The 23,038-nt window shown below is 51.2% G+C and overlaps 1 protein-coding gene across 1 annotated transcript in view; it reads right to left on the reverse strand.

Annotated features, from left to right (window-relative positions):
- Positions 1-604: 604 nt before the first annotated feature.
- Positions 605-23,038, reverse strand: part of CCBE1 (collagen and calcium binding EGF domains 1) — a 231,531-nt gene continuing 209,097 nt past the window's right edge. The window contains exons 6-11 of the mRNA XM_068993864.1: positions 15,674-15,777; positions 7,183-7,303; positions 2,562-2,701; positions 2,446-2,481; positions 1,708-1,743; positions 605-896 (exon numbers count right to left, since the gene is read on the reverse strand). Of these exons, the coding sequence (XP_068849965.1) occupies positions 663-896; positions 1,708-1,743; positions 2,446-2,481; positions 2,562-2,701; positions 7,183-7,303; positions 15,674-15,777 (671 nt within the window). The 3' untranslated portion in view covers positions 605-662. The remainder of the gene's footprint in view (positions 897-1,707; positions 1,744-2,445; positions 2,482-2,561; positions 2,702-7,182; positions 7,304-15,673; positions 15,778-23,038) is intronic.

Here is a 23,038-nt window from a genome sequence, read left to right on the forward strand (position 1 = left end):
TCCATCCTAAAGGAAATCAGTTCTGAATATTCATTAGAAGGACTGATGCTGAAGCTGAAACGCCAATACTTTGGCCACCTGATGGGAAGAAATGACTCATTTGAAAAGGCCGTGGTTGAAAAGATTGAGGGCAGGAGAAGGGGATGACACAGGACGAGATGGCTGGATGGCATCACCGACTCAATGGACATGAGTTTGAGTAAGCTCTGGGAGTTGATGATGGACAGGGAGGCCTGGCGTGCTGCAGTCCATGGGGTCACAAAGAGTTGGACACAGCTGAGTGACTGAACTGAACTGAAACTCACATTTTCTTAGAACTCTTTCCCCCTTTTTGACAGTCTGCCAATTTTTAAGATAATGTGAGTACCTAATTCAGAAATTAGAAGCCCCTGGAAAATAAGGAATTCAAAGAAACGCTGCCCTGTGGATTCTCCGGGGGAAGCACTGAAATCAGTTATTTCGTTCCTGGTGTCTTTAGGATGTCTAGCAGGAGACGCTGTAAACAGTGTCTGGAAGAGGAGACGCAGGAAGAAGAAAGGGAAGAGGAAAGAAAATAAAATCGTATCTTTCTTTAGGTCTCCAGTGATGTTTTGTTTTTGTTCTTTGGAGGATTTTACTGCAGGGGAAAACACTCTTCCTTTGGCATGAAGATGTCGGATGCACTAAGGATAGAAGTCTCTGGGGGCTCCCGAGGCTGTTGTCTCAGTTCTTCCCGGGGAGTCATCTCCGGAGCCCACGTCCAGGGTCTCCGGATAGCTGGGAAATCCCTGCGGTGACGGGGACTCCTCTGCTGAAGAGTGAGTCCGGCGCCCGAACACCTGTTCCTGCAGTTCGGTGATGTCGTTACGGATTTCCGCCAGCACGATCAGCAAGAAATCGAAAGAACCGGGGGGTCCCTGCACAGGAGAGAAGAGTCAGACCAGACGGCCAGAGGCCCGCCCCTTGGCTGACCCAGGGCTCCCGGAGGCCCCGCCGTCCGCTGGCGACCACCTCGCCAACTCTGCGTCTAACGGGGAAACGTCAGGCCCATAAGCAACAGCTGGCGGATGCCGCTCGGTGCCCCTTCACCTCCCGGATACACTGTGGTGGCTCACGGACCTCTCCTAGCTCTCAGGCTCCGTCAAATCTGGTAGAATGACGGAATCTGAGAATGCCTCTCCTAGGTTACCTTCCAAAGAACCCTGGGAGGCGGAGAGCAGTGGTTAAGAGGCTGGGCTGCTCTTGGATTTGAACCTCAGCTCTGCCACTTCCGATGTTGTAAGACACACCCGAAAATGGACTTAGGACATGCTAGGGTTTGGAATCTTAAGAGAATCTTTATTCCAAATAAAGATTGTTGTCGTTGCTGTTTAGTCGCTAAGTCATGCCCAAGTCTTTGGCGACCCCATGGACTGTAGCCCGCTAGGTTCTGCTGTCCATGGAACTCTCCAGGCAAGAACACAGAAGCCATTCCCTTTTTCCAGGGGGTCTTCCAAACCAAGGGATCGAACCCACGTCTCCTGCATTGGCAGGTGGATTCTTTACCGATGAGCCACCAGGGAAGCTCAAATAAAGGTTAGCCATAACAAAAACAAACAAAACCAGGAAGTGGATTTTTAAAACCCAACCAGGTGCAAAAGGCTCTTGTGACTCTTTCTGTAACCACGGAGCTCTCTGTGGCCGGGCTGAGCGCTGCCCTGGGGAAGCAAGACAGGTGGGGCTACTTACTGGAGACCCTCTGGGGCCCGGTGCGCCTCTTTCCCCCTGAAAACAGAAGGGTCTGGGTGAGCGTCTGGGCCACATGGGCGCCACCACCCCCGCCTCCGTTCCACCACTACCATCTCCCCGCACAGCCAGCCAGTATCTCCTATGGGAAGCAAACGTCAGCTTCATGCTGCACCCTTGGGGCCGCTGCTCTGAACCAGAAGGCTTGAGTCAAGTGCCTCGCGTTTCCATTTCCCCCAAGGCCGTGTGTTTTCCAACCAGATCCGAAAGGAGGGAAGCCGGTGTTTCCAGGCAGCGTGTGGAATAGCTTAGAAGCTTCTAAAGTAACTCACACTGACTTTTTTATGAGGCCAGTGGGGCACGCAGCCCCCCAGAGCGAAACCACCCACTTGCACGGACTGGAACTTCTCCTGTTCTTGACTTAAACACAGCAAAGAAATTAGGAACACACGAAAAACAGCCCCACAGAGAAGCCTGGCTAAATAGAAAAACATGCTACCATGACAACCCGGAGGCTTAACGTTTATAGGGTCGTTTTTTCTTCCAAGTGGTTTTTGCGGCTGTTTTTCTTATTACGGTTGTTCCATATCTTAAGAAAATGGCTTTTTAGATTTTCCTCCCAGCTTTAGGGAAAAAAGTGCACCTGTGTCTCAACTTGGCCACATGCAAAGCGGCTCAGCGAACCGTGCTTGAGCTCCAGGTGATGCCTGCAAGGAGGTAAGGACCCCTTGGAAGGCTTACCTTAGAGCCATCTCGTCCTGGGGCGCCTGGTGGACCCTACAAGGCAAAGGGACCTCGTTTAGCAGAAGGAACACGTGTTCCCCAACCACGGATGGGAGCGCTGATGAAATACTGACCACAGGGCCCCTCCGGCCTTGCTTAATGTGGGACAGGTCAGGAGATGGTCCCACGGGTCCCATCGAGCCCCGCGGGCCGGGCTGCCCGGGGGGGCCTGGGATCCCTGGGAAGCCGGGGCTCCCCTTCGGTCCTGGTGAGCCTGCAATCAAAGAGCATCTCATTAGTCTACAGCCTGGGAGGAGGACGAGGACTCTGGCTGACTGACAGTCCAGGCGCCCCTTGCAGCTGTTTCTCTTTGCACTCTGACCTTTGCTTTCTGACCTCTCCACTGAGATGTCCCACAGGCATTTTGATCATGACCAAAAATTGCCATCCATCCCCATTCTTTTTCTAAAACATTTCTTGTATTGAAATACTGTTGACTGACAATGTGTTAGTCTCAGGCGTTCAGCCAGCTGATTCAGACTTCACATTCCTTTCATGGACCTCCCATCCCCATCCATTCAAGCCAGAAACTTGGGAGTCTTCCTATAAATTCCTCCGTTTCCATAAGTTCCTCATCCAATCAGTGGCCATTTCACCTCTTCAGCATCTTTCACCTCCTTTAAGCTCTTTAATTTCACTAGTCTCGAGACCGTCTGCTCTCAGCACCCCCGTCACTGCGGGGCAGTGGTCAGTGCAGCTGGGGAGTGGCTGGGGTACAGGTTTCAGCAGCAGGGGGGCCTGCCTCTGAATCGTGGACAAGCTTCCTGACCTCTGTGAGCCTTCGCTCCTCACCTGTAAAGGAGGGCTGATAAGAATCTGCCTTACAGAGCCGTGTGGCTGTTGTTTAATCGCTAAGTCGTGTCTGAATCTTCTATGATCCCCTGGACTGCAGCCAGCAAGGCTCCTCTATCCGTGGGCTTTCCCAGGCGAGAATACTCGAGTGGGTTGCCATTTCCTTGTCCAGGGGATCTTTCCACCCCAGGGACTGAACCTGCGTCTCTGGCATTGCAGGCAGATTCTTCACCGTCTGAGCCACCAGGGAAGCCCGTAAAACAACTATATACCCACTGCTCGCGCCCCCGCCCCAAACCAAAGTAACAGAATCCTCCCATCGAAGGAATCCGAAAGCTGGTGGCCACGGAACACTAGTGGCAGAGCCGGTGCCAACACGCCCGAACCCGACTCGGTCGCTCACGAAACTGACCCGGTTCTTCTCGCGAGCAGCCTGCGCGCCCGCCTCCGGGAGCAGTTACTATGCGCCCGGTCTCCGCTGTTCCTCTGCAAACAGTATCCAGCATTCAAGTCAAAATTTTAAGGCACATTATAAAAAACTCAAACCAACACCCAGACGAAACTACTCCCCTCAAAATTCAAGAAATTCAGCAATCGACAGAAACAGACTCAGAGGCAACCCAGATGTTAGGGGATCATACAGGGACTAAAGGTAACAGCGCGTGCTGAAGGTGCTAGAGGGAGGCCGTTTGCCCGAGCAGATGGGAGGGTCTCAGCCCTAGTGTTGCTTTCGTCATCTGTGCCTCTGGTTTCATAAGCAAGAGATCATTGCCGATGTCGTGGAAGCTCTCACCTATGTTTTCTCCTGGAAGTTTTATAGTCTCAGGTCTTACTTACATTTAGGTTTTTAATCCATTTTGTATATGGTAGAAAGCAAGGGTTCAACTTCATTCATTAGCATAGGGAAGGACATGGTGTTTTAACCCTTTTTAGACCATCTGCTTTATGTGGGCATGGTTGTATTTTAATTGTCAGCACGCTCTCAGAGAAGCCCCGGTACAGAAAAGGCTGTTCAGTAGACGTTTCACGTCAAATGACTTTAACGAAGAGGCTGGGCTGATTGCTGTGCTGTCCCTATTTCTCAGCCATGTATCCTTAATAGTAGACAGATTCCTTCCTCTCTTTCAAACGCACGCAGGAGTTCCTTTTTGATGGTACACGGCTCCTACAATTGGCAGAATACAGTGATAGAATGGAATGACTTTCAGGCACTGGAAAACGAAACAAAAAAAGCCCCAAAGACTTCAGACTTACCATATTTGGGGAAGTCTTTTCTAGCTCACAAAATAATTAAGCCAACATTAAAGGCTTAATTATTCCATCCAAGTATGTCTCACCCTCCCCTCCTTCTCTAAATGCTGGTTCCAGGGACATCCTTGAAACAGTTTACCTGGGAAGGGGACCAGCTCCCTCTCATAACAAAAACACAAGGACCTCTAAAAACACAAGGACAGGCCAGAGATCATATCTTGCCTTCATTTAGGCAGTCAATGAGCTTTAGAGATCTCGTGTCAAGTGCCTTTAAACTGTGGGGCTTTGATGAGCAAATGCCAGCACCTTCATCTGACAGTGAGGGGCAGAGAGCAGCCACCTCTCCACACCAAAGCTCCTGGCTCACTGCCCCAGGCTGTGACTCACCAGCCTTCAGGACTGGAATGGGAGCTAAGGGGAAGAGAATCCAGTTCTCCCTCTCGCTGCCCTAACACATCCCGGTGGAGAGCAACACAGCACGACACTAGAAGCCAGGAGGGGGCAGGAAACAGGACTGGAGGAGAAAGCAAGGGCACTGCCCGAGCTCGCCCTCGGTGACTCTGCCCCAGCGAGGCCCCGGGAGGCTCACATTGCGCTGGAGACCGGATGGCGAGACTGGCAGGGAAAGCCCGCAGGCCATCCATCAAGAGAGAGGCCAGTGGCTCCCCTGTTCCTCGAATGTCCTTGTTGGAGTGACACGCAGACTGGCCTGGGGATGAACTTTCTCCAGGGAAGTAGAGCAAGAACATTTTCTTAGAGAAGGACGGCGAACACTGGGCTAAGGATCAATGTAGAGGAAGAGACCCGAGCTTCCTCAGAAGCAGGAGAGGCTGCCTGTGTGCGGCTTCTGCTGGAGGAAAGAAGTCAGGGGAATGAACGAGGGGAGAAACCAGAGTCTTGGACCAGCTTTTGGTCTTTCTACAGACTGAGACCCAGGAATCTGGGTTTTGAAGGAAACCGGGAGATGAAGATATTAGTGGAGAAAAAAACACATGGTGTAGAAAGCGTTCTGAGCCTTTGCTATGCTGACCTTCCATCCTAAAACCTGCCCGTGTCCTTCCAGCTTGGACTGGTCCTACCTTTCATGTCTGTCCAGGTCCAGCTTGAGCCCCAAGTCCCCTGATCACCACAGCCTACACTGATCTCCCTTCTTTAAGCTTCCACAGCAGACAGGTACTGTTTCATTCCACTTGCTTCACTCCGTGTGCTTTGCTGTCCCCATTAAAACGTCAGGAGGCCACTCACAACACCCAGCTCACTGCTAGACGATGAGCAGTGGGGATAAGATGTCCACGTCTCAGAACATTTGCTAACCCTACTAATATTTCCTTCACTAGTATGGAAAAAAAAAATACTGATCTATCTATGGGGAGACTCATAATAAAAGGGAAAACGTCCTGTCACTGGTTTAAGTTCTCATTGCGTATTTCCTGATGCAAAGACAGGATGTTTGGGATTTTCTTCAGCGTACAGGGGAGAATCTCCAAAACGGTACGCTGAAGAAGCCAAACAAAAGAATAGATTCCTTTTCACGAAGTTCTGGAACAGACAAAACTGCAGCGACCAAAAGCAGGTTGGTGGTTACCTGGAGCTGAGGATGTTGACTGCCAAGGGCACAAGGGCACTTCCTGGGGGTGATGGGAAGTTTCTGTATCTGGATGTACACCAGATATAAGGTGGTGCTTAGTCAGGGCTTCCACACTGGCTCAGCAGTAACGAATCGGCCTGAGACAAGGACGACGCAGGAGACGCGGGGTCGATCCCTGGGTCGGGAAGATCCTCTGGAGGAGGGCATGGCAAAGCACTCCAGTGTTCTTGCCGGGAGAACCCATGGACAGAGGAGTCTGGACAGCTACAGTTCATAGGATTGCAGAGGCGGACACGACTGAAGTGACTGGGCACGCATAGAGCGCAGGCATATGTGAAAACTTGTCCAACTATAACTTGAGTGTGTACATTTTATTGTATACAATTGTATCTCAGTGGTGGTGACTTAATAAAGTGAAACATAGAGACAGATAAAGAATAAATATCAATGTAAGCGCGCTGACAAATAACAGGAGGAGGAGGAGAGAGGATTGGGAAACAGCGGCACGAGGCTGGCCGTGAATCGTGAGAGCAGCTGGTGAGCCCAGAGGTGTTCAGCACACCATCCGACGTTCACACGTGCTAGTGTTAAGAAGTTTTCATTTTGTTTCCCTGTAACCTAACAATGACCTTTAAGACTGCGGTCCCGTCCAGGACGATGACTTTTCCCCTGACGACTGTCGGTCATGAGGGTTTCTCAGGTTTGTCCATTTCTTGGCACAATGGCGTGGGGGGTTCCTTGGACCCTGGCTTCTGCTCCCACCCATAGAAGCTAAAGAACTCCGTCCCATCCCCACTAAACGTGAGCTCCTGGAAGGCTCTCGCTGGTGAACCTACCACCCTTTCACGCTCCTCTTCACACTCACTTCCCTGGTGGCTCAGCTGGTAAAGAATCCGCCTGCGATGCGGGAGACCTGGCTTCGATCCCTGGGTTGGGAAGATCCCCCGGAGAAGGGAAAGGCTCCCCACTTCTGTATTCTTGCCTGGAGAATCCCATGGACTATCCATGGACTTGCAGAGAGTCAGATACAGCTGAGTGACGCTCATGTTCACGGTCATACTCACCAGGGGGGCCCTGGCCCCCAGGCAGGCCAGGAGGACCTGGAAGGTAGGCGTTTGAGGCCAGCACCTTGTGGCCAGTGATGTACTTGCCCAGGTCAGCAGCGCTGTTGGGGAGCAGGGCAACCTGCAAAGAGAAGAGGGACCTGGGTCAGGAGATGGTGCTGGCCCCACTGCAGGTGGCGCGCGGCAGAGGCTTCACAGCCTGTCCTGGCTCCTTTCCCCTTATCCGAACCCGTCAGGGCCAGAAGGGCTGGAGAGATCCTTCTCCTAAACCCAGAGGCCTTCCAGTCAACACAACTTGCCTGAGATGGCTCAGCTGCCTAGTGGGCGACCCTGGACCAGCTGCAGCCTGCCTGAATATCATTAGACTCATGAATGCCGTAATTAACACAGTCGATCTGCTTCAGGCTTTCAGTTAAGCTCTTTATGTACCAAATATTTGAGAAACTACTACATGCCAGGCACCGTGCTTGGTTCTAAGGTGATCACAGTGACCAAGATGTGGTCTCGGCTCTGAAAGATCTCAGCCTTGGGAGCCAGGAAAACATGGCTCACAGGTCACCTGTGCGCTCAGGTGGCTGGGAAACAGTGGCTGTGACGGCTTAAAGTATGTCCACAAATGTCAGGGCACTCCTCCCTTTCAAAGTCACTCAGTCATGTCCGACTCTTTGCGACCCCATGGACCGCAGCACACCAGGCCTCCCTGTCCATCTCCAACTGCCAGAGTTTACTCAAACTCACGTCCACTGAGTCGGTGAGGTCATCCAACCATCTTATCCTCTGTTGTTCCCTTCTCCCGCCTTCAGGCTTTCCCAGCATCAGGGTCTTTTCCAGTGAGTCAGTTCCTCACATCAGGTGGCCAAAGTATTGGAGCTTCAGCTTCAGCATCAGTCCTTCCAGTGAATATTCAGGACAGATCTCCTTTAGGATGGACTGGTGGGCTCTCCTGCTCCCTCCCTCTCTCTCAGATTTCAGGGGCTCAATCTATGAGAAGCCAGAGGAACCTCAGACCTGAATGAGTTTTGCATTCCTCAAGACCAGGAATCAGTGAGACCTTTGGTAAGAACTAAATGCCTTGAACGCCCGTTTCCTCACAGAAAATGTCCACCATTAGCACTGGGAGGATTACACCAGTGCGTATCAGGTGCCGGGAGAGGAGCTGGAACGGATAAGTGGGAGTGAAAGTGTCAGTCGTGTCTGATCCTCTGTGCGAGCCCACGGACGGCAGCCCACCGGGCTCCTCTGTGCGAGCCCACGGACGGCAGCCCACCGGGCTCCTCTGTGCCACCCCACGGACGGCAGCCCACCGGGCTCCTCTGTGCGAGCCCACGGACGGCAGCCCACCGGGCTCCTCTGTGCCACCCCACGGACGGCAGCCCACCGGGCTCCTCTGTGCCACCCCACGGACGGCAGCCCACCGGGCTCCTCTGTGCCACCCCACGGATGGCAGCCCACTGGGCTCCTCTGTGTGACCCCACAGACTGCAGCCCACCGGGCTCCTCTGTGCGGCCCCACGGACTGCAGCCCACAGGCGTCTCCAGGCAAGAATACTGGAGAGGACTGCCATTCCCTCCTCCAGGGGATCTTCCGCGCCTGGGGACTGAACCCGGGTCTCTTGCACTGCAGGCAGATTCTTTACCGTCTGAGCCCCCAAGGAAGCCACACTGAATGGCAGCTCTTGTCTCTTCCTTCCAGAAAGCTGATTCAGGGGTGTAGACTCCACAGGAGACTGTGTTTCTGAGGGTCAGAACCCCTGAGTGAAGGGGATTTATAAGCAAAAGTACTCTAGTCAGAGGACAGAGGGGGCAGCCCTGGCCCAGGAATGCTGCTGCTGCTGCTGCGAAGTCACTTCAGTCGTGTCCGACTCTGTGCGACCCCATGGACTGCAGCCCACCAGGCTCCCCCATCCCTGGGATTCTCCAGGCAAGAACACTGGAGTGGGTTGCCATTTCCTTCTCCAATGCATGAAAGAGAAAGTGAAAGTGAAGTTGCTCAGTCGCATCCGACTCCTAGTGACCCCATGGACTGCAGCCCACCAGGCTCCTCCGTCCATGGGATTTTCCAGGCAAGAGCACTGGAGTGGGGTGCCATCAGGCTGGTCCAATGTTATTATCTGCTTCCAAGAGGAAAACTGAAATATGAATCTCACGTATGGGCTTCAGCATCAGGCAGATCTATGTTTAAGTCAGTCCTGCCACATTAAAGACGCTTGCTCTCTGGAAGCAAAGCTACGTTAAATCTAGACAGCGTATTAAAAAGAAGAGCATCACTTTGCCGACAAAGGGCCATCTAGTCAAAGCTATGGTTTTTCCAATAGTCATGTATAGATGTGAAAGTTGGACTATAAAAAAGCTGAGTACCAAAGAACTGATACTTTCGAGCTGTGGTGTTGGAGAAGACTCTTAAGGGTCCCTTGGACTGCAAGGAGATCAAACCAGTCAATCAAAAAGGAAATCAACTCTGAATATTCATTGGAAGGACTGATGCTGAAGCTCCAATACTCTGGCCACTTGCTGTGCATTGGAAAAGACCCTGATGTTGGGAAAGACTGAAGGCAGGAGGAGGAGGGGCAGCAGCAGATGAGATGGTTAGAGAGCATCATGGACTCAGTGGACAGGCATTTGAGCAAACTGAGAAATAGTGGAGGACAGGGGAGCCTGGCGTGCTGCAGTCCATGGGTTTGCAAAGAGTTGCAAAGACTGAGCGACTGAACAACAAATTGCTACGAACTACCTGTGGGATCCTGGCAAAAGCTACAGAACCCGATCTTCTCACCTATAAAACAAGGATCACAATATCCTCCTAAGAAGGGCTGCTGGGAGGAGGAAAGTGGCGAGAGCCTTAAACGTGCCTGGCTCAGCGCCCAGGCTGATAATCACCAGCAACTACAACCACAGGCACAGTGCTTACGCTCTGTGGGGTGGGCTGTTGGGGTGGGGGGTTGCTCCTGGCTGTTTGTAGGTAGCTGTGTGACTCTGGGTAGGTCCCTTCGCCTTTCCAGGTTCTCATCTTCATGTCTATAAAACTAGAGATTTGGACCAGACGAGCAAGTCTTTGGATGAAAATGTTATAACCAAGCCCAGCCCACTCCATGCCCTGTCCAGCATTCTTTGCTTCTTTGTAAAGTTCGTGAGGGGACCCTGTCGACATCCACCTCAGCTTCCTGGCTGGCCTCCTGCTGGGTAATCACCTCCTGGCTCCCGAGAGTTAGACCTCTAAGTGTCCGCAGGACGAGCACAGAGTACACGTGCTGGGTCTGGGAGGCAGTCGGCCGGAAATCCCGGCCTGACGTCCTATACAAACACCGCAGACGCGGGCTTGAGGGGGCGCAGGTGTTCGGGAAGAAGTCTGTAAGAAGAGTCTGCATTTCTCATGGGTTCCAGTCAGTCAGTGGCATTATGGATTTCAGTATCTCATACTAGCCTTCGTAGTAAAGCACCTACCTCGCCCGGCTATTGGGACAAGTGAGGTGCGGCCTGTAAAGCACTTTATCAGCACTTATAATTTACGTTTCTTATATTCTGGAGAACATTTACAGAGCTCTTTCTAGGTGGCAGGGACTATTCTAAGCCCTTTATAAATATTTACTCACTGGATGATTATGAAGTCCTATGTAGTTCGTGTTACTGTTATCTTCTTTTTCTAGAACTGTGACACAGAGAGGTTAAGTCACTTACCCAGGGTCACACAGCCAGAAAGTAGTGGGGCTAGGGCTTAAACCAAGCCCATCTATTTCTGGAATCTGTGGTCCTCACCACAACACCCAGCTGCCTCTCTTAATATTACTCATGATACTGGGCAAAGCAACCTGCAATCACTTTCATATGGATTAGTCTTCCCAGGCCTCCTGAGAAGACCCATTGTACAGAGCAGCTAGACTGAGGTCGCAGAGGAATGTACTGAGAAGCCACAGTCTGCTGGCAAGAAAGGCTGCGCTAGAGCAAAGGAACAGTCACCAGCTTGCAAAGCTGCTCACGCTTGGGAAACCTCATTGTTCTCTTGCTTCTGAAGCTTCTGCTGCTGGCACCACCCCACTCGGCCATGTGGGCTGACTTCCGCGGTGGGCTTGGTTTCTCAGCTAAGACAGGAAGCTTATTTAAGGCAAATCTTCATTCTGTGCCTTCTCGTCATTCATCATCTCCCAGCCCGTCACAGGCCACAGCTTCCTTATCCATTAGTCTGCTTAGGTTGCTCCCACTGGCTGTTGTAAATCATGCTGCTATGAACACTGGGTGGCATGTACCTTTTTGAATTAGCATTTTTGTTTTCTTTGAAAGTGTTAGTTGGTCAGTCATGTCTGCCTCTTTGCAACCCCATGGACTGTAGCCCACTAGGCTCCTCTGTCCATGGGATTTCTCAGGCAGGAATACTGGAGTGGTAGCCATTCCCTTCTCCAGCGGATCTTCCCGACCCAGGGATTGAACCCGGGTCTCCTGCATTGCAGGAAGAGCTTTTTACCACCTAAGCCTTTGTTTTCTTTGGATATACAAAAAAGAATGAAAATTTTCCATCTGCAGCATCCAGTCCATCTGGATGGACTAAGACAGCACTGACTAAGTAAAATAAATTAGAGAAGGCCAAATGCTCCCTGTGATCACCTGCAGGTGGAGTCAACGCACAAAGAAAATGAATGAACGTAACAAAACGGGAAACTACCAGATACACTGAGCACAGTGGCGGTCGCCACGGGGAGAGGAAAGAGGCAGGGGATTAGGGAGCATAAGCCACGATGCATGAAGCAAACGAACTGCAACAGTACATTGTACAGCACAGGCGATACAGCCAATATTTCATAATGATTTAAAGTGGAATATGACCTATAAAAATTCTGACGATGCGGGACACTTGAAACCAATATGACATCGTAAATCAACTATATTTCAATTAAAAAGTCAAATCTGAAAAAATAATAATTCGTTCATCTCATTAAAAAACATAATAAATTGAAAACCTGGTCCCTTGGCTCAGATTTTTCTTCAGTGTTCTGATGGGACCGAGACCCCTCCCTGCAAGTTAAATGGTGGAGTCTTTACATCATTAAAAAAAAAATTCAATTGGAAAATAAAAGCACAGAATCTGGGGACTTCCCTGGTGGTCTGGCGCTTGGGACTCTGTGCTTGTAATGCAGCGGGCACGGCTTCAAGGTCTGGTTGGGAAACTAAGGTCCCATGTGTGCTGGTGTGGCCAAAAACAAGTAAATTTTTAGAATGTACCCAAACAAAGCAAAACAAACCCCCCACAAATCTTTATCTAAGTGAAATCATAACACAGACACCCTTTTAATGAACACCCCAGTCGAAAATCAGAACTTTGTCCACAGGCCCTGACCCAATCACTCCTCCTTCCCCCCAAAGTAACTACTATCCTGATTTTAATCACTTCCTGTGCTTTAAAAAATAATTTATGACCCAACTGGGCAGGCCTAGATGCTTCAGTTTAGTCTTGCCCACTTGAAGAAAAACAAGACATCTTTTAAGCTGCTTTAGCCTGCAGGGGCTGCCCCACTTTTCCTGCCTTAGCCTCACCCATCAGGGGCCCAGGGCGTCGGCCCTGCCGAGCTTCCCACAGGCAGGAGTTCGCTGACTGCACCCTCACGGTGTCCTTCAACACGTCTGTGCATGGTTTTACGTGGTGGGGTTGGCCACGGTCTAGCAGACCCGGTAACCTACTCCTGAGCCGAAGCGTATGTGGGCAGCTGTCCCACGCTCGCTCTCGAGCAGAACAGCTGGCATCAGCAGCAGTGAGAGCAGGCTGGCACGCAACCGACAAGCCCTGGGGCAGAGCAGGAGGAGGGGCAGGGGGCCCAGACTGAGGGTCCACTCCGCCTCCCGGGCAGCGACTGCAGCTCTCTGACGATACGGGTACCACGGTGAGAATTAAACGGGATCCTGGCTGTGAAACTGCTTCATCAACTGCAGAATACAACACATTCTACTAGGCACCTCTAACGATGCGTTGCTCTGGAGGTTCCCCGGTGGTACAGTGGGTAAGAATCCACCTGCCAATGCAAGGGACATGGGTTCGATCCCTGCTCAGGGAAGATCCCACAGTGGGCGGAGCAACGAAGTGCCTGTGCCGTAACTACTGAAGCCTGCGTTTAAGCCTGTGCTCCACAGCAAGAGAAGCCGCTGCAATGAGAGACCCACAGCCGCAGCCAAAGAAAGCCCTGCACAGCAACGAAGACCCAGCATGGCCAAAAACGAAGGAAATAGGTAAAAAATGTGAAAAAAAAAAAAAAAAAAAAAGGATTGTTCCTTGTGAGGCTCCTTTCATGTCAGCTTTAGCCCAGACTTGCCACAGGGGGCTCGCAGGAGAACCTGGCATGCTCGGTCATGCTCAGTCGCTCAGGCATGTCCGACTCTGCGACCCCATGGACCGTGGTTCACCGGGCTCCTCTGTCCACGGGATTCTCCAGGCAAGGATACTGAAGTGGGTTGCCATTTCCACCTCCAGGAGATCATCCCAGCCCAGGGATCGAGCCCGGGTTCTCCTGCATTGGCAGGCGGAGTCTTCACCACCGAGCCGCCTTTAGGAGAGGAGAACTCGGTATAAGGCCGACCAATTCCAGGCCAAATCCCGTGCCCGAGAGTCACTGCAGGGCTACCAAGCATTGTCCCTGGATCTGTGAGCAGCTCACCTACAAGGGCCTTAGGGGAAGATAACGTTCCAAGTTCTTCATAACATTTCTTCTCTCATGGGTCATAAAACACTGCACGGAGGTGAGGGTAAAGCCAGATGGTGAATTAGCAACTGAATCTCTGAACTAGTGAGACTTAGCAGCAGTGACTCTCAAAATCACTCAGGCTAGAAAGAGCTTCTCCATAGCCTTTGGATTATTAATTCTCCAGAGAAGAAAACAGAGACGAGTATTGGGCCTTGAGACATCCATCATTCATCAACTGCCTCCCTCAGGCCCGAAATCCTCTGGCCTATGAAATGCAAACTTCGTCCACGAACTCTTTTTCAGACTCAACTCGGTAAATACTGATACCAATCCAAGTTTCAACCTGAGGATATCTGTGTAGGGAGTATTATTCAGAACTCTGAGTTTACACTGATGCACTTACAAGGTTTTCTGCCTGGTCGATCAGATTACAAGCTATTTGGGAATTGGAACATCACACGCGTACATGCTTCTGTTACAGCTGAGAGATCTTCACCACCAGTGTACCACAAGCCGGCAAAGCTATTGATCTTCTCAGCCTGCTGATCTGCCTGTTTCACGGGAAGCTATGGATCTGACATGCCTGCATGTTTGCTGAACACAGAAAAGCAATACTGTCTAATCTTACCCTTTCGCCCTTTACAATAACTAGATGCCAAAGTTAAACAGATCACACACACCTCTTTGATGTACTAAGAGCCTTGAGGGGAAGCAATTAAATAAACAAACTAGCAAGTTTATGTTTTACCAGCAGAAGAGCAATTTCTGAGCTGTCGACAGACTGGTGAATTCACTGACCTCAGGTATAATAAACACCACTGACCTGGGCCTTCGACAGGATTTCAGGGTTCTAAACCCCCCCAGGGGCATTCCTCTCGGCACCATGACCGTTACTGGAAATCTAGGCCATGAGGCATGCGTGGGAGCCTCAGACAAAGGGAGTCAGTCCTCCCGCTTGGTGACACGATGCACCCAAGGCATTGGAGCCCAACGTACAGGCTGTAACTTTTAAATGTGAAAAATAAAGCTGCTACAGAAAGACCCCCCCCCCCCACACACACACTCTAGGCTCAGCTGTGGAAGTTTATAAAGATGTTTGCTATTGATAAAACACAGGCAAATGATGATTGTACACTATCCTATTTAGAATCATGAAAGGGCCACGAGTCAGGATGTTCATTTCACAAAAAGCTGCACGAATCACAGTTCATTCTCTCCAATTCTCCTGGGCCCCTTACGTAGCCGTCTACTTCACTAGACACTGCTTTCGAAGTGTGATGTTGGAGAAGACTCTTGAGAGTCCCTGGCACAGCAAGGAGATCAAACCAGTCCATCCTAAAGGAAATCAACTCTGAATATTCACCGGAAGGACTGATGATGAAGCTGAAGCTCCAAAACTTTGGCCACATGATGCAAAGGGCTGACTCACTGGAAAAGACCCTGATGCTGGGAAAGGTTGCAGGCAGGAGGAGAAGGGGACGACAGAGGATGAGATGGTTGGATGGCATCACTGACTCCGTGAGTTTGAGTCAGCTCCGGGAGTTGGTGAAGGACAGGGAAGCCTGGTGTGCTGCAGTTTGTGGGGTCGAAAGGAGTCAGACACGACAGAGCGACTGAACAGCCACTGCCACCAACCCCTGCCTTCGTTGCTCTGTTGAACTATAATGAGCTCCGAGGGTGGTTGGGCAAAGCGTCCCAGTCCAAACCTAGGTGGCACCAATCTCAGGGAATACCCAGCCAAGCCGTGGGAGGACACTGTCTTCTTGCTTCCAGACGTCCAGCTACATCCCTTTATCTTATGCGAGGGTTTCTCAAGCGCCCAGCACGTACCTTCTGCTTCAGCTGCAGCACCGTCTGCTTCACCTGCTGGAACTCCTTGCACGTGGCACAGCAGGTGGCGGCTTGGACTGCGTTCTCTGCCTTCTCGTCGTGCCCTGAGGGAAGAGACAGACTCGAGTCTGCCTGCAAGGCTGCGGGCATCCAGACCCCAGGAGACCACGTCAGGCAGGGTGGTCCCAGGTGGGCTGGTGGATGCTAAAATCTGCAAGGGATGGAGGCTGGCGATTTTATAGTTCTTGGGTCGCTGACGGCATGCCTGGGCCATGGGGTCAGCAGAGGGGACTCCCCTACACTCTAGGCTCAGCTGTTTCCACTTAGTCACCCTAGCACCTTCCTCTTCCACATGTGAAAAAGTGAGCCGTAGCCCTTTTACCACAAGTACAACCCAACATGGCTTACCCTCCGCTCTAAGAGCCAGTGTTCACAAGCTCTAAGTCATACCCCAAACCCAGGCAGCGGGACTCGGGGCAGCGCTCACAAAGCTGGACGGGATCACCTCTGACGATCCAGCTGTTCCAAGGGAGCGCAGCCAGGCCAGGCGGGGTCCCAGACCAGGGCTGGGCGCTGAAACGTAACGTCAATGGAAGAAGCGCCAGGCGCCCTGGGCACAGCCCATCCAGGGCCAAACGGGACAGGCCCTGGGCAGGTCCCAGTGCTGTCTTGTAGAGCATCGGCAGCACTGTGAGCTTTCTGAAAAATCACATTTCTCTAAGGAAATGCTAAATGGTGACACGACCCAGTATATACACAGCCTTCGTGCTGTGTGGCTTAGCTGCTCAGTCGTGTCTGACTCTTTGTGACCCCATGGACTGTGGCCCGCCTGGCCCCTCTGTCCATGAGCTTCTCCAGGGAAGAATACTGGAGTGGGTAGCCATGCCCTCCTCCAGGGGATCTTCCCAAATCAGGGATCAGCCCCAGGTCTCCTGCACTACAGGCAGATGCTACCTTCTGAGCCACCAGGGAAGCCCAAGAATACTGGAGTGGGGAGCCTATCCCTTCTCTAGGGGAACTTCCCAACCCAGGGATCGAACTCACGTCTCTTACATCTCCTGCTTTGGCAAGTGAGTTCCTTACCACTAGGGCCACCTGAGAAACCCAAACTACACTCCAATTAAAGAAGAAACAAAACTTGCTTGTCAAGCTATGGTTAGAGAGAAAAATAAAGCCCTTTTCTTCTGGGGAAAAATACCGCTGGCAACCCACCAGTAGCTGGAAGAGAGACCTGGAACATTCTCCATCAGAGCCCTCATAAGGGGGCAATCCCATGGACACCGTGATCCCAGACATGTAGCCTCCAGAGCCGAGACAGCTCGTCTGGGAGACACTCTCTGGGAGTGGAAGATGACCAAGGGCAACTTGGCAGCTGAGTTCTCAGACCCGCAGCAGCAGCGCAGGGTGGGGGGCATGGAGCGTGTTCAGAGCTCACTGGCCAACCACCACCCCTGTGCCGTGTGGGAGGCCTGAGGCTTGGAGGACACACGCTGGGAACCTGCTTCTCAAGGCAGCAGGATTCTTTACCAGCTGAGCCAGCAGGGAAGCCCAAGAATACTGGAGTGGGGAGCCTATCCCTTCTCCAGCAGATCTTCCCGACCCAGGGACGGAACCAGGGTCTCCTGCATTGCGGGCGGGTTCTTTACCAAGGCAGCCTCTCTCTAAATCCTCCGTGCGCACGTCTCCTGGGCTCATCCCGTCCCACCCGGAGCTTCCCCCGCCCCAGCTCAGTTGATACCCGTGGGAGTATCATGTCGAGCACGTGTCACAACGAGCCGTGAGAAAGTCTTTGCCTGGAGGTGTGGAGCTGGTGAAATGCCGGTCAAGCGCACGACCTCCTCAGTCAGCATAGGGGTGCACACCCCAGTGCCGTCACTAGCTCGGGGACCTCACGGAAGTGATCTCTCCACTATAAGCCCCGATTTCCTCAACCATGACACTGGAATTCCTATGACCCAGGCCTATTGTGAGGACGAACTGGGGTGACGCCTATTTAATCCTTGGCACAAGGCTGGGTTGTAGTAAACAGGAGAGGGTGTCTGGCAGAGGCTTCAGACCCACCAAGCTCTTCTGAATTCCCTTTGCCTGATAAAACTGTCAAGGATTCTGGGATTAACACGAACAACAGAATGAGGGAAAACTGAGGTTTGGTGATGTCAGGCAAGTTATCGAGCAAGTCACTAACTGATGTGGGTTTAGAACTGAGATTTCCTGAATCTGAGTCCAATCAGGCAATTCCCCTCAGACTCTTTATTCCCTTTTAATATAACATTTACAAGCCCACCTGCCTATGGAGCTTGACCATGGAGAACTAGTTGAGATCCATCTCCAGCACAATAGGGATGTGATGGGATTTTCACGCAAGAAGACGCTTGGTGGTAAAGGACTGACGCCCTACCCACCTTTGGCTGTGCCGGCGGCAGAAGATGGTGGACTCTGCACAGGAAGATGACATGGCTCCAGGTTTTTAGGTTTAAAGACAGCCGGAGGACAGCAACTCTCCCAAGTTAGCATTCATCCCTTTCAACCCGTCTACTGGTCAATATATGCCGTCCCATCTGATAACACGTCTATCAGTCTCATCCACCCCATCTCCCCGTTCACTTATCTCTCATCCATTTATCTGTGCATCCATCCATCCATCCCTCTCTCTCTCCCTCTTATCAGTTATGGAAAATCTGCTATTCACCAAGCCCCATATGAGGTGCGACAATGTAAAATAAATGAGGATACCTGTTCAACAATTTGAGACCAACCTTCCTTTTAAGGAACCAGCCCTGCTGGCAGAAGGGTTAAGAGCCCGTCTGTCCATTTCTGTTTTTATACACTCGGCTAAACTTCTCGAGTATCGGTGTGATTAAGGCCACTTGATATTTTCTCGGTAATAAACCTCTTTACCAGGCTCTGGACGCTATTTCATTCAGATCGTGGAATGGGACAAAGCTGCCCTTGTTAGAATCGATGCGTCTTGAGTTCAACCTCCTTTACAGATGAGGAAAGGAAGACGCACAGAAGGGCTGCCCATCTGGGTTAGGTTTCCCAGAAAGCCGTGTGCAGAGGACGCGCACTTACAGGGTCTGCGGCGGGCGCTCCTGGGGGCGCAGTGGGCCTAATCCTGGGGGCTCTGCTCAGGACACCGAGGGCAGCCCGCCAGAGCCACTAGGCCAGCGACAGCAGCAGCAGGCGGGTTCTGAGACAGCCCGGATCCTGGGAGTGTGGCCTGGTGGTGGAGACTTTCCGTCCAAGTCTCCAAGTGACTCTGAAGCACCTGTGAGTTCAGCATCACCGCTCCAGGGAAACAGCTCCGCCGAACAACAGCTCACCTGAAAATCCCTGGCCTGTTCCCTGTCCCTTTGTGGAGTTATCAACACTCAGAGAACAAGGGCGACTTCGTCCCAAAGCCTCTGGCAGCTCCCACCGCCACCGAGGGGCAGAGTAGGCAGTGGAGGCTTTGGCAGAGTCGGACGATCAGGGTTCGGGTCCTGCCACTGACCCTAAGTCACAGCTTCTGCGACCATCCCTTCCTGGACCGGTAAAACAACTGTAACCGCCGTCACCGGTGGGTGCCACGAGGCACTGAGGAGACAGCTCCTGCAAGATACCAGAGCAGTGCCTGGTGAACGGCAAGCACCCGAGAAATGTTAATATCATTGTCATGGTTGGCTATCATCGTTTATTAATCCTGCAAAATTACAGGTCAAGGGAGGGCTCTTTGCATCATCCTTTGGAAAGAGCCTCCAGAGGGTCTGAAGATAATAATGGTGTGTGCAGACGCAGAACATTCCATCTATCTTGAATCGGAGCCCTTGTATCCCATTCTAATGCAGGATACAGTAAGATGCGGAGCTAAGAAAATCCCGCGCGGGCTACATTAGGAGTTCTTTTAGAAATGTGGGTAGACATCTCTGACTCTCCGTTAATGATGGGGTCCTGCGTCTGACCTCGAGCTCAAGAGAGCCATCCCTTACCCTGCTCCAGCGCCTTCAGATTTCAAAGGTGCAGTATCAGCGACAAGCCACAGGGGGGCGTGTAGCTCTAATTTTTACTGAGAATGTACATTGCAAGCATTATAAACAGAATTCCTGAGATACCATATTAGCAATATTTAACAAATTTTGAAAAACTAAAGGATGGTCTCAACATGTTTCATAGAGGCAGAGTCACCAAATACATATGGTTTTAAAAGTTGACTGCAGATTTGTGCCTGGTGGGTAGTATTCAATTCTGGTGGCACATTGCAACCTTCTAGGGTGGTGGTGGGGGGCTGTTTAAAATTTCTGAAGATCATATTGCACCCCACCCATAAGGGGGTCACAGAAAGGGAACAGTATCAGCCTTTGAAAGCTCCTCAGGTTGAGAACGGCTGATCTATGGATTAGTGGAGCTGGAAAGTTATATGAAACACCTGGCTGTCCCTGTAATAAGTGATGTTGGGGGTCAAGGTCACTTTATCAGGAAAAAAACACCCAGAAGTTGAGAAAGAGAGACCAGCAAGCTAATTATGATGGAGCCAGCACGTCCTTGTCTCTGCATCGGGACCACAGATGTCCTGGCGGTGATGTCACTGGCTTCAGATGCATATTGGAAAAGAGACAAAGATCAAAGTGGCGGAGGGTGCGGTTCCCGCCTACTGGCCAGATGCTTGCGTCCATACGCCCGTGGGCACACGACCACCCTGCTGTGGGCAGAGGCCGTTCGAAGGCCAGCCCTTCTGCTGTCTACGCACTTCCTGAAGAATGAACTGAGGCTGTGGTCGATTTAAAATTCCTCTAATATTACAGATGGCAGACAACGCAAAGTTTAAAGAAAAAGGGGGGAGGGTGGATTTTGGAAGAGGGATTTAGATCACACGTGTTTACACTCCATCATTATCTCTTCTTCAAAAGAAAAATGACCGTGATGAAATATGGGGCTTAAGAATTAGTCCCAAACGGATGAAACTGTGTAGCAGCCTCTGGCGTCCCAGATGCGGGGCTGGCCTGGCTCCTAACTTTCCTTATCGCTGAGCTAAATATCTGGGTGATAATTCTTCATCTTTCAGATACTGTAGGACAAAGTTCTGGGTTTAGAAGGTGCTGAGGCCAGGCATGCCTTCGAGTCTTGAACTCACTTAGATAAAAGCACAAAGAAACAAAAGCCGCCCAGGGACTCATGGGGCTGCAGGGCTTAAGTTAATTCTACTGACGCTTTGCTGTTCAGTCGCTCAGTTGTATCCAACTCTTTGCGTCCCCATGGACTACAGCATGCCAGGCTTCCCTGTCCTGCACTAGCCCTGGAGTTTGCTTGAACTCACGTCCACTGGGTCAGTGATGCCATCCAACCATCTCATCCTCTGTTGTCCCCTTTTCCTCTTGCCCTCAATCTGTCCCAGCATCAGGGTCTTTTCCAGCAAGTCAGCTCTTCACATCAGGAGGCCAGGGCAGTGGAGCTTCAGCTTCAGCATCAGTCCTTCCAATGGATTTTCAGGACTGATCTCCTTTAGGATGGACTGGTTGGATCTCCTTGCAGGCCAAGGGGCTCTCAAGAGTCTTGTCTAGCACCACAGTTTGAAAGTATCAATTCTGTGGCGCTCAGCCTTCTTTACGGTCCAACTCTCACATCGGTACATGACTACTGGAAAAATCATAGCTTTGACTATATGGATCTTTGTGTAAATCACATCAAATTGTGAAAAAGATTTGTGATGGTAAAAGGGTCTTCAGTGCTCGCCTAGCCCAACCGCCTTGTGTCTACAGAGGAGGAACAGAGGTCAGAAGAGCTGCCTGTGCAGTGACATCCAGCCGGTAGACACTGGAGATGCTTTGTCTACCAGCTCTCCTGACTCCCAGGCCAAGGAACTTGCCGCTGCACCACAGCCGCTGGAGAGGTGAATCCAGAGTGTTGCCTGAATCATCAAAGCCAGCTCCCCACCTCCTCAGGGGCCCAGCGGTTAAGTAATGATTCTAATGTTCAAGGCATAGAATGTGCCTGTCCTTTCCCATAATTTTAATTATGGGGATGAGTTACTCCCCTCAGCTCCTACTCCTGATGTCCTTGGTTACCGGTGTTGGAACGTTTTTCTCAGTAAAACATGAAAACCAACCATGAGCCCTCTGTGACTATGTGGTGAATTCAGTAGAGACGAGTCACTGAAAATGAAATATGGAGAGATTCTTCCAGAATGCGACTGCCGGGGGCAGGCAGTGGGACACCACAGGCAGTTTTAAAAAGTGGAATGGTCCTGCTCTTTGTAGCTGTGATGCTTGGAGGACGCAGAGGAAGGAGGACAGAGAGAATTCAAAGCCCAGGCTCAGCTGTGCAGTGAGTTGGGCTGTTCTACCACGAACCCGCTCTTCTCGACAAAACGGACAGGTCCCTGCTGAAGTCACCATGAGCAGGAATGACTGCCTGTCTGCAGGGCGGGACGGACGAGCGTCAGCCTGCTCTCACCCCGGAGAGGCCCCGTGATCTGCAGCCCACAGCCCCCCGCCGCCCACCCTCGGACTGTGGCTGCTTCATCTGGCGATGACAGCATCCTTGGCTGAAAGTTGACCAGATGATCTGGCAACTTCGGGCCCAGGGCTCAACTCTTTGATGCTAATACGTTAGAATTTTCCAAACTGTATCTTTCAGGACACTGCCATTTGTGAGAGGCTTATGAGTGTGTCTTCAGAAAATAATTTTGGGAAGTGCAGGTTTAACCAAAATTAACACTTTTTAATGGCACGCGTGTGTGTTAGTCGCTCAGTCACGTTCGACTCTTTTCGACACCGTGGACACAGTCCACCAGGTCCCTCTGTCCATGGGATTCTCCAGGCAAGGATACTGGAGTGGGCAGCCATGCCCTTCTACAGGGGATCTTCCAACCCAGGGATCGAACCCAGGTCTCCTGCATTGCAGGCGGATTCTTCACTGTCTGACACACCAGGGAAGCCCTTTAATGGCAAGCTCGGAACATGTAATTCACTCATATCATGAATCCTGCAGAAGCAAGAGCAGTAAATACATTCTCCCTGAACATCTGAACACAGAACCTTTCAAACAAAGAGGCCTGTTGACATCTCCCAGGACCACAAAGCCCTGTGGAAGACAATGTGGGAAAATGCTGTAATAAATGGTTGGTAAAATCATCTTAAAATGAAAGTAACAGTAGAGAAGGTGAAAATCAATCAATACTTAAGACCACTCTGATTTTTTTTTTAAATTGAATTCTCAGCTTTAGAAGTCAGACTGGTCATCACTTAAATTCTCGATCTCTTGTACCAAAACTTCTTGTGTGTTTGCATACGTTTTAAAAAGTGCAATTCATCTTTCAGGAAAGGAAACAGGAGTGTGGTCACAGGACCAACTCAGCACAAGAGACTTAATTTCAAAGCTGCAGTGAGA

This window comes from Capricornis sumatraensis, chromosome 21 (assembly GCF_032405125.1).
Source record: "Capricornis sumatraensis isolate serow.1 chromosome 21, serow.2, whole genome shotgun sequence".
NCBI classification, from domain to species: domain Eukaryota; kingdom Metazoa; phylum Chordata; class Mammalia; order Artiodactyla; family Bovidae; genus Capricornis; species Capricornis sumatraensis.